Genomic DNA, 12,636 nt, shown 5'->3' on the forward strand with positions numbered 1-12,636 from the left:
GTCACGTGGCAACCGAAAATTTCGCGCGCTGTTAGCAATTTTGTTCGATTAAAATGAGAAGTTCGTGAAATTTTAAATTTTTCGCGGAACGAAAAGAACAAAAACTGGTTCGGCTTTGCGCCAAATATTTTGGATCTTGAATCTGCTGTAAAATAGAAAATAAAGTTAAGAATTTATGCTTCTATGGAGATCATATATAAATGATATGATTTTTCTTTAATCTATTTTTTAAAAGATATCTCTCGCTTTATTTACCTTTTATTATTTTAATTTTTCAGACAAGTTTAGTTATTAAATTTCCTAACATATTTTGTCGGAAAAAAAAACAAAGATATATTAAAGTAGAATATATATATATATATATATATATATATATTAATGAAAATATATGCACATACATATTTAAATTTTTTATAAAATAAAAGAAATTTATCAGATAATTTTAATAGTTAATTGTGTTAAAAAAATATTTATAAAAACTTTAAAAAATGAAATAAGTATAATAGATATATAATAGTGTACGTTAAAAAAATATTTAAAGATGATTATAATAATGAATTAAGAAAATATTTACATTCATTTAAAAAATAAGATAATAAAATGAAATATATAAAGAAGTGTTTGATCTACTAAAGTGTGAAACCATGTTTGGCTAGCGCAGGACACCCTTTCCATACCGTTGTACGTCACTTCTCTATCATGTGTTGTTATGTAATTCTTGTGTCTTTATGGTATTTTCATGGTTGTTTTAAGTTTTTTTATATGTTAAAATACTTATTACATGAGATTGTGATGCTTAAGGTAGTGTAACAAAAGGAGAATACTATCCTATATTGTTATTTGTAGGTGTATTGATGATGAACATAGAGGTGGGATTATTCTGACTCTGCTAATGATTTAAGTCAAATGGACAAAAATGTCTAGCGATCAGAGTCGAGGAATGTTTGTACATAAAATGGTGATGTTAATCACATTTAACAGAGGTACTTAATTTTTCCTTTCTTGTTCAATGGATTGGGAAAAGATACCCATACACAATATAACTACAACTTTAGACAGGCAAGAGAAATCAAGCACAAACAAATGCAAAATGTTGTAGCACTAACCAATACACTAGTCCTTCGAAAGACAAGTCTATTGAGTTATCATGTATGATTATTTCGAATAAAGCTTGTTGGAATGAATAATACTTTGTAATCTAGACTATATTATTACAAATCAATGGATAGGAATTTCCTCTTTTATTTAAAACTTATAAGTTTTAAATTATGTCTAGCTTACCTTGTTTTTGTTTGTGTTTGGTATTGTTCTTTTGCCATGACTCTTGTTTCCACAAGAGTATAAGAGAATGTAGGATACAGGGAAGAACAACGCTGGGCGTTTTATTAAGGATGATGAAGTGAAAAAGTAGTTTAGTCTTTTGAACATTTATAAGTTATGATGTTATGTATCAATTACTCCATGTTATCCTTGTTTTGAAATACTTTTGTTTCAACTTTTTTATTTTAAAATGAATATTTCCTTGTGTGTTACAATGATCCCTTTTAATTTACACGGAAGGCCACCTATTTCCTTCGGCTTGAGAATCCACTTGAAGGATCAACACCCTCATCCAATTTTTGATGGGAAGGAACACTAGAGTTACTTTTCTTTTGAAATGACCATGGAATGACATTAACAACCTTTGTTGTCTTAGGATGCTTAAAAGATATACCGTGTTTGTTGAGAAAATTCCTTTAACTTTTGGAAACGCGACAAATGCACCAAGCATTTGTTAAGTGTGTGACTGGACTCACATTCATTGTTATCAACAACGACCTTCGTCATCATCACATCTTCCAAGACAATGCTTTATTCGCCCGTTTCTACCTTCAATTTCTTCTTAACGCGATCGAAGATCATATCTCACTTGTTATTAGGGAGAATACAGAGTTCTTCATCGTCGTGCACGTGTCACATGAGTTGTTGTGGCTCTTATATAGAGTAGTGGTTGGTCTTCCACAGGGAGTGAAGCGAACACTTCTCGTCATCGTTGTCTTCCCTTATTTGTTTCCTTGTTGAAACGATGTCGTCATTCTTTTGATTGAGTTGAGCGTCTTGTGGAAGCATTTGATTGGGTTCCAAAATAGTCATGATTGTTGGTTAAGCCTGGGGTTTTAGAAAAGGAGTTGGGTGTTGGTGACGGGTTCCGCCATTGCCCACTAATTGCACTCTTTGTTGCGATAACTGCTTGTGGTCATGGAATGATGGGGTTTCACATATTTGGCAACAACTTGTAGATGGCATTGGTAGGATCTTCTTTGTCGGAGGGAACAAGGAGGATGGCATCTGAGTTGACCATGGTTTTGCACTTCAGGTCCACGTGCGTAATACTTTATTAGCAGTTATGCCTTTGGTAATGGTGGCGAAGGTGTTCCTTGTATTCTTCATTATTGTAGGGTTTTCATGATAAGTGAGGTTGGGATCAAGTTTTACTAGGCCTCATGGTGGGTACCAATTGTTTCAATAAAAAATTGTGTATCTTTTACTAAAGACAAAATTTAAAGAACCCTTTTGACCTAATGTGAAATTAATAACACTCCAGCCAAATTAATTTTATCCCTTGACCTTGGGAGTTAACATCTTATTTATAAGTAAAATAGTTATAAAAATAATAATAGAATAACAAATTACAAAATTAACCACCAAAATATAAAATCTTCCCTATACAATAACATGTTGATAAAATGTAAACTAAATATACAACAAACTTATGCCCTATTTCTAGGCACATAAACTTTAGGTCAACTTTTAGACTTCTCCAACATCTTCGAGTATTGGGTAGGACCTTGAACGATCGAGATGGTACACAACCCTAGCCTTGAGTGGAAGTGTATGAGGCGCAAAGGTTGAAAAAGTTCACTAAACCCAATATTGAATATTTACTTGCCAAAACTTGTCCACTTGCTTTGTTTTGATGTCTTGTTAGTTTTTAAATTTGGTATTGTTCTGTCTAGGGGTGACCGACCTTCAATTCCAAATTGTCGAGAATTTGACCCTGGTATAGGGAGATAAAGGCATAGCAAAAGTCAAAAAAAAAAAAAAAGAAAGAATGACATGACAATTCATATTAGAGGTCTACTTTTGGTTGAGGATGTCCTCAAAGATCGATCCCTTCAATTGGGTCTAGGTCTTGGGTTGAGTAATTGAGTCAAGCAAGATAGAGGCACGTGACATTTGGATCAATGCATCATCTTGGGAACTACACTAGACATCGTTAATGGATCGAGCTGGGATTATCAATCCAACAAATCACTTAATTATCTTTATATTGAATTGTTATCTTTGTGCACTCATCCACGACAAAGGGACAAATATATTTTGGCTCAAAAATAGGCATAAACTTTAAATCCAAAATATACACACCCACCCACCCACCCACACACACACAAACACCAAACAACCCCCCCCCCCCCCCCCCCCCCACACACACACAGACACAAACAAACACCAAACACCAAACTTTGAAAACGAAACTAAAATCAAAATTACTTAATAGTTTATAGACCACAAAAATAACACATTTAACCCAAAAAGATTACTCTCCTTCACTATATCATATATCATCTACGCTGTCATGATCGATGATGCAGATAAAGAAGAAAAAAAGAGAGAACATGTAGTGGAAAAAATTCTTCAAAACATATTTCATGTTTTACAAAATTTATTCTAAAGATTTTGTTCCGATAAAATCGTTTCGAACGTTTTTCATATGTTTTGAAAATTTTATTCTCAAAATTATGCTTAAAAAAACCCATTTCAAAATGCATTTTACGTGTTACAACTTATTTCAGAAATTACGATAATATTTTTCCATAATTCCAAAACATATAATTCCAATTTTTTATCTTTATATACATATATTCTTTTTTAAAATAGACATATTTACCAGGTCTAAAAATAGACAATACTTAATATAGTAAATATTCACTTAAGTCCGTTTTTTGATCTTGAAAGTTTAATGTGGACTTTATTGGGATGCGAACTTATGATATTTTAATAGTCATATTACAATATGAAATATTAAGAGTCATATAACATAATTATAGTGTGAAATATTATGAATGTTGAAAAAATTAAAAAATTATGAAAATATGAGATATATGAGATATAAGAGATATATTACAAAAGGAATAATTTGTTATTTTATTTGATGTAACAAAATATAAAATCAAATGAATTTACAGGATTATTTTTAGAAATAAATTCATAAATTTATTTATCCTATAATTTATTTTTTCAAATACAGATTTAGATGAGATACAAATTTAAATGAATGCAAACTTGAATGTTTAATTCAGTCAAAGTGTCCTTATGTAGGAAGTTTTTTCACTGATATTACATTTTTGTAATTTATGGATGTTACACTAAAATTGTTCAAAAAACATGTGTACACTGGAATATTAAGTCGGTTTTATCTCTCTTTATAAATTATTATTTTATATTTGGTGGTGTCGACAAACAAAAATCTACTACATTAAAAAATTATATTTTTGGATATTTTTAATACATTTTAATTTAAAAAAATTATATTTGTAATAAAAATTAAAATATCAATAAACTATTATTCTTTAATTTAAAATATTTAACTCGAATATGTTAGAGCAATTGTTTTTTAAGATTCATTACAACAAAAGTAAAATTCTGAAGTCTATTTATAAAACTGTAAATTTGAAAAATTGATTAGAATAAAATTAAAATTTAAGTTGCTCATTTGTAAAAAAGAAAAAAAAAAAGAAATCTGAGGATCAATTGAAATAAAATTAAGGTGCTTATTTGTATAAAGTGTAATATTTAAGAGGTCAAGTATTATTTTTCCAAGAGAAAAAAAAAATACAATGGAACACAAAAAGTAATTAATTTACGAATTACATTAATTTTTCTAACAATGTATAATGGCTTTATATGAATGATTTTTTTCTGTAAACACAAGAGAAATAAATAAGAAAGGGAAATTAAAATTACTTTCTTCAGCTGAAATTAATTTATGCCCAAGTCTTTGAAATTTTCTGAAAGTTTTTTATTTTAAATTTAAGTATAAGTTTTCTTTATTTTATAAAAAAATTAATTACATATTTCTTTTAAAAGCGTTTATAGTTAGGAGGGCTGTTGATGAGTGAGTAATCATCCGAGTAACCAGTTAAATCCATGAAACTGGGTTGCAGCACAATTTTGGATCACAATTCTGTCGGCCCATGTAAATTTTCAGTAAAAATTGCTCCAATTAATATTTATTTTGGTGAACAAGGGTCTGAATTGGCCAGGAGTAGAAAATTAACAACTTCAATTGTTAAAAAGAATGACTTTTAAAATTAAAAGTATTTTTAATATTTTTTTATATGATTGGATGAATATTTAACAGAATTTTGGAGAATTTTATCTCATTGAATTTAATGATAGCATATAGCTTAAATTCTATATATTTTCTATTTGTATTAACTCAACTTTTTTTTTTTATTATTTTGTTTGGCACCGCTATATAATTGGGCCGAAGGCCCAAATACAAAAATAACCTAACAGAGTGCCGGGACATACATATATTCAATCCTTTCGAAGCAATTAGGTTTCATATAAATTCTCTCAGGCAACTGGGTTTGTGCTCTGCGGCTACAATCAATGGTATCGTCTTTTTACGTTTACTGTGTAGACATGATATGAATCTGATTCTGATGGTGTTTGGATTTTGCATGAGTGCAGGGGAAGGGAACAGGGAGTTTCGGTAAGAGGAGGAACAAGACCCACACCCTCTGTGTCAGATGTGGCCGTCGCAGTTTCCACCTCCAGAAAAGTCGCTGTGCTGCGTGTGCTTTCCCAGCAGCGCGCACTAGAAAATGTAACTCTTTTACTTATTAAATTTAGGGTTTGTGTTATAGATTTGGTCTTGATTGGTCGATGGTTTCAGATAACTGGAGCGTCAAGGCCATTAGGAGAAAGACCACTGGAACGGGAAGAATGAGGTATCTGCGTCACGTGCCTCGCAGATTCAAGAGCGGCTTCAGAGAGGGTATAATCGGTTAACTGTTTTAGTGTTTACTTTTGGGTTTTGGTTTAGGGTTTTTGCTAACGTGGTAGTTTTGAATCAGGTACCGAAGCTGCACCCAGGAAGAGAGGAGCGGCTACCACTGCCTAAGCTGTCGAAGGTAGCAATTTTTCTGGATCCATGAATTAGGAGTTTAGGCTTCTGTGTTGTGCGAAACCCTGTTAAACAATTTTTCTTTCTGTCTTTTTGACCTTATTTCATATAAATGGATTTGTATTTCAACTTGAGTATGGTAAGGAGTTTTGAATTGATAGTTTTTTTTACGTCTATACTTTAATTTCCAATTCAGACTTAATTTTTGGATTTGTTATTGGGAATGAATTATTTAATGTTAATTATGCTGATAAGATAGTTTGCATTACGGCCTTGTCTAAAATTTTGCATACTACGGCAGAATTTGAGATTAGAATATCCCTTTAATTGATGATTTATCAAAAGTTTGTTGGTTTGGGGTTAGGTAATTTAAATTGGCTTGCCATCGAAGCTAGCTAGAATAGTTTCAATAAGGAAGAAGTGGTGCGGGTGAGAGATGACAAAACCATGACTGTTCAAAATTCTTCGCAACTTTGTCTCTCTTGGTTATGTTTCCTTGATAGAAGAAGAATGAGAATATGCAAGATTGCGATTTATTTAATGTAATGAGAGATTGGCCTTAGTTATTGTTATTTTTTGTTTTTTTCTAATCGATTTTCACTCTGATAAAGTTCTTGATAATCCCCTAGTCGTTCGACACAGTTTAAGAAAATGCAATATTACCAAATTTTGCGGGTTATGACTTAATAATTATGGCATCAGGACATATCCACTACAACCATTAAATTCGTCTTTCGCCTTTTCTTAAATATTTGTACTCTCAGCTTTTTTTAATATTTTCGTTGTTTCTTATTTTCCTTCCAATAAAATTGTAGTTGCTATACATAATTTCCTGAGATAAGATTATGTACGTGTAAAGATGGGATTACTTCATGTCTTTTTTGTATTTCCTTCCCAAACTTGGTTTATTAGGGATTTTACTACCATTGTCAAAATTGATGTTAAATAAGCCGTTTTGCTCTAATACTGTGTTGATGTTTTCGATTTTCGTTTCCTATTTAAATGGAAATATATTGGTTATTATTATTATTATTATTCTTATTTTTCGATGATAAAAGTTGGAAGAAGATTCATCGACATTTTATTTTAATTAGAGAAAGTATACAATATAACAGTGTGAAGCAAGGGATTCGTGTGGAATCTGTCTGTTTAGGCTTCCTAAAATTGTTATAGGTGAATATATTTAAACAGTCATGTGGAAACTCTATTTTAACAGTCATGTTATAGGTGAATATATTATCTGAATTGTTCGAATATCCTATTATCGTTCTGTTACGTATTAAATTTCAAATTTCTTTTATCATATCAAATGTCTTCAATGCTTCTGTAACCCCCACATCAAATTTATATTGACATGCAATTACAGTCGCATAATATGATTCTAAAGCATTATACATTTTATGATTTTAAGAAGCTAATTTTACGGGTTAGTAATGACTAATTCAGCTGTTATGATGTTTATTTTTTATCAAAGTCTTTGTTAATGGTTGCCAAAATAATATTCTCCCCAGCCACGTTAATGGTACTGAACACAATACTTGGAAGAAAATTGAAATAAAGAGCTTTTAACTGGATGAAGAGCCATCTTTTCTATTTCCACACTCCATTCGGAATAGTTTCAACTAGGAAGAAAAATAAGACATCTCACTATATACGAGAGGGGATATAAGAAATGGTAAGTGATGGTCAAATATTGGATACCTTTTGTTTTTGTCAAGTAAATTTCTACAAATATTGAAAAGTTTACCGTTGAATCCCATGTTAGGAAATTGCGTTATTATCAATTAATTTTGGGTTACTTGTCTAAATTTGGCATTTCTTGTCTAAGCAATTTCACAACTATCGGCATTGTATTTTTATATTCGTCTCTTGCATATTTTTGAAATATTTTGTACTGTCATCTATTTTGTATTCATTGTTTACCAGTCTCTCCTCCCTATAAAATTGTACTAGTTATACACAATTTTTGTGAACTACTTGATAGAATTTTAAAGGTGTAATTACTCTGTATTTTCTGTTTTTCTTCTTAAACAACTGACAATAATAAGCCAAACTAGGTTTACGTATAAGGGATTTCACTACCATAGCCAAAGGGGACGCCAAATAGGTTTTTATTCTAGTGTAAGGATGATGTTTTCAATTTCGTTTTCAAATTTTAATTTTTCTCTCTTTGGTCTCATTTTTCAAATTCATTTTGACTGTGCTGTAATAGCCGAAACGAGAATCTTGTGCAGACCAGCATCTCTCATGTCACAAATAAATAATTATGAAATTTGAATTTATCCCCTTCAAACCCTAGTGCCCAACACCTCCGTATATATACTCCCATTATACAAACAAAATTCCCATTTTGTATCTTCTAATTTTGTCTTTTTCGATTTGAAGAACCCGGAAGTATAAAAATCCAGATGCTATTTTCTTTTTTGCTTAAAGAAATTTCTGAAGTGTACAATCTAAAAGCCGAAAGTTGTCCAATTCAGAAGAAAAAAAAAATAACTTCTGAAATGAGTAATTCGTAAGTTAATATTTTTCTTAATCATTTTTGGCTTTTGAATTGCTTCAATTCAAAAGTTATTTTTTATTTGAGATTCACCCATTCGAAAGCCATTTTTTTTGAGAAAAAAAACTATTTGCATGTTGTATACTCTGGAACCCATTTTCATAAGTTATTTTTCACTTTCAAATTAAAAAATCGAAGAGGGAAAAGTGGATGTCTTTTCATTATGGGTGCAGAAGGAAAAAAATGAGATAAATGAAGAAAGTTCCATATATATATATATATATATGTGTGTGTGTACATTTTATTTGACACTGGTATTTTTTCGGTTTTCCTTCGGTCCAATTATATAGTGGTGCCAATAATAAAAGGGCTTCTCCATTAACCTCACCTCAAAGTTGAAGATTTATGACAATTAAATCCTTACCTATTATAGGTAAGGTAATTAAGAAAATTACTGAATAGACCTTTTACATAAATATTAAGAAAAGATTAAGAAAATTTTATGAATTATTATGAATTTTTTACGAACACATATTAGTGTAGTTCCAAAATTTCTCACATTTTGAAAACACTCAAGCTCTCTTCTCCAACTTCGTCCGAACAAATAAACGCTGTTATTTTCTGATAAGTTTTGTTATTCTTTAGCATTGTGGTCCCTGACATTGTGGTTCTTGCCATCACAACGAAAAAGCTCAGTCGTGATCCCCTTTTCCACTAACCAGTAAACTTGTGTTTCTAATTAAAGTTGTTGTGCCCATGCAGGTTAGTCGTTGGCTTATTTATTTTGGAAATGTCATTTTTTTTTGGACTTGATGAGTTTTTATGCTCTTTACATGTTGTTTGTTATTGTGCTTGTTATTTATTTAACTGAGTTTTAATTGATAAACCATAAAAAAAAGGTGTTGAAGTAAATCAGATGTCGACATCCAATATACTTATTAATTAATCAAATGTGGACATACGCAAGACGTTGGGAGAATTTTTAAACTGGATGTGGATATCTGGTGATTTTGAATACCCATTTTCGACATCTGGTACTCATTTAAAAAAAAAAAGTATACATATATTGGAGATAGACATTCAATACAGAAGATAACCGAATGTCGACTTCTGGTAGAATGTAGAAACAAATGTCAAATTCACTGAAATAGATGTCGACATCTGGTAAGTGATGGTCACGGATGTCGACATTCGATGAATTACGGAAACGAATGTCACCTTCAACATGTCACATGTGTTGACTTTCGATTAACTAGGTTACTAGTTGCTAGTGGCGGATCTTGACGAAAAGTGTTGGAGGGGCCAAAGTAATATAATTTTGAGATCATTAGATTCGATAATTAGTATAATGCTTCAAAAAATGACTTCTCTAACTGAACATTTTTTATGATTAGTATAATACTTCAACATATGTGAAGAGGTAGAATCTATCTTGTTTTAGTCAATAATTTCATTTTCATCACTCTTAAACGATTCATTTATTCTTCCATTTTTTATCAATATACTTTTTTGTAAACAATACTAAAAAATAATTGATCATAATCTAATAAAAAATTAAGACATGTAATTATTAAAACAAAAATATATTCATTATTATTAATACATAATACATTATTTTTTTTCTATATTCATAAAAAATGAATATACAAAAAGCTTATGAGATAAAAAAAAATAATGTTTTCATTATTAATTAAAACAAGGGACGAGAAAGGAAGAAGATAAATGAGAAATATAATGAGTTTATGTCTAATTTTTTATCTTTAAAAACAAAAAAAAAGACATATGAGAGTGAGAGATTATTACAATTTGTGAAAAACTAAAAAGACAATGAAAAGGAAAATAAAAATTATGTCAATAAATATTTGGTTTAATTACTCTTTTGATTCATGCTTTCCTTTAAAAATGTTAAGTTGGTCCTCTAATGTTTTTTTAATCTCAATTTGGTTTCGATTTTTGAAAAATTGATGTAATTCAATCTTTTACGATAAATTTCGTTAAATTCCTTGAAACAAATTAATAATCTTTTCATTAAAATTGAGATTCTTAATATGAATAATTTACTTTGTTGGTGTAATTAACCTAATCCTAATATCAATTTTTAAATAAAAACAGAAACCAAAAGAAAAATTAAACCTGAATATTTTTATTTTTTATTATATTTAATTTTATGTTTTATTATGTATTTATATTAAATGTTATGTTTAAATAAAAGAAATAAAAATTTTAATTTTTATTAATTTCTAATATGTATTACCTACAATTTTAAAAAAATTATATTTTTATATTATATATATAAAACTGAAAAAAAAATGAAAATTTTGGGGGGCAGGGCCCTCCCTTGCAGACATCCGGTAAAGAGTTTAATATATATTTTTTTAATATTGTTATTTAATTTATTGCTGATGATGTGTATTTATTTTACGTTACCTATATTTTTTTTGTTATTAAATGTTTTTGTTTATTAACTAAGTTTATAGTTTGCTTTTTAATTTTATTCATTTTTTAACATTTGTTATATTTTTTTAAGTATTAAAAATATTGATTTGTTGATTATTTATTAATATATTTTAACATATTAAGAATTTTTTTATAATTATGAATTTAGTTTTTTTTTTCTTTTTGATAGTTAATTGTTTTAAGTTTTAAATGATTATGTTATGTCATATTATTTTATTAATGTAGGTGATTATAATTATGGAAGATTTTCATTAGAGTTTTTTTAACTCTCAAGTAAATTTGAGTTTGGTGTCAGACTTTTCTTCTTTTATGAATGATATATGCGAAGAAGATTATACATATAAGTTTATAACCGATGAGAATATCTTCATAGGTGAAGATTTAATTAAATGGGTTCGAGGGGATACCTTTGATCTTGGTTTTGTTGTCATTATTCTAAGATCTAATTACTATAATGGACAATCCAGAAGAAAGATGTATGTATTATTAGGATCTGAAAGGGGTGGAAAATATATACAAATCTGATGCGGAACCTAGTTTATCTGGCACAAGAAAATATGAGTGTCCATTTAAATTAAGAGGCAAACCCATATCTAAAGGGGATGGGTGTCCATTTAAATCTAATGCGGTCTCTAAAGGAGCAACATTAAGATCCCCTCTACGAGCAGATGTTGTGGGTCTTCGTCTAGTATCACCCTGTTCAGAACTTTCGAGCCATGTACTATCATCCTGTCTAGAGGAATGACTAGAAGATCGACCACGATGTGTGGTGTCACCTCCTGTCCTAGACATATCTATAAAAATCTAAACAATTAAATTTAAAAAATTAAAAAATCAAACATATTGGATGTCGACATCCGTAACAAATTACATCAAATCAGATGTTGACATTCATAATACAAAAAAGTAAAAAAAAAACCCTCGGATGTTGACATTTGTAATTCACTACAATATATCGGATGTTGACATTTGCAATACCTAAAATTTTAAAAAAATAAACTTAAGGATGTTGATATTCGTAATTCAATGCATTATATTATACCAGATGTCTACATCCGTAATATGTAAAATATTTTTTTATCAAAAAAAAAAACTACGAATGTACATCCGTAAACCAACAATTTGTACCAGATGTCAACATTCGGTATAATCCAAAAATCTCAAAATATTCAGCTACGAATGTCAACTTCCGTAAGCCAACTTAATAAACTAGATGTCGACATTCGTAAAATGCTAGAAATTTAAAAAACAAATTACAGATGACATCCGTAATTCTAATTACCAAACCGGATGTTAACATCGGGTTTTAGGCGTCTTTGAAAAAATACCAGCTTCACTTATAGAGCACATAAGATGAACCAAACACAATATATGTAAATAATAGGTACCAATAAGTCTAACCAAGTTTTTATCATCTATATAATAGGTAAAACAAAATTAAAATACGTAAAAATAAAAGGTTTAATTACTCGAATGGTACCCACTTTGGTAGATGTGTGTCAATCTC

The 12,636-nt window shown here is 29.6% G+C and overlaps 1 protein-coding gene across 1 annotated transcript; it reads left to right on the forward strand.

The window, feature by feature from the left end:
* Window positions 1-5,565: 5,565 nt before the first annotated feature.
* LOC114183690 (60S ribosomal protein L37-3) lies at window positions 5,566-6,389 on the forward strand. Its single transcript, XM_028070802.1, has 4 exons — window positions 5,566-5,658; window positions 5,737-5,872; window positions 5,942-6,043; window positions 6,123-6,389. Exons 1-4 carry the CDS (start codon window positions 5,656-5,658, stop codon window positions 6,167-6,169), a joined length of 288 nt encoding a protein of 95 aa, XP_027926603.1. The 5' UTR covers window positions 5,566-5,655; the 3' UTR covers window positions 6,170-6,389.
* The last annotated feature ends 6,247 nt before the right edge of the window (window positions 6,390-12,636 follow it).

The sequence above is a fragment of the Vigna unguiculata genome, chromosome 5 (genome assembly GCF_004118075.2).
Source record: "Vigna unguiculata cultivar IT97K-499-35 chromosome 5, ASM411807v1, whole genome shotgun sequence".
In the NCBI taxonomy this organism is placed as follows: Eukaryota; Viridiplantae; Streptophyta; class Magnoliopsida; order Fabales; family Fabaceae; genus Vigna; species Vigna unguiculata.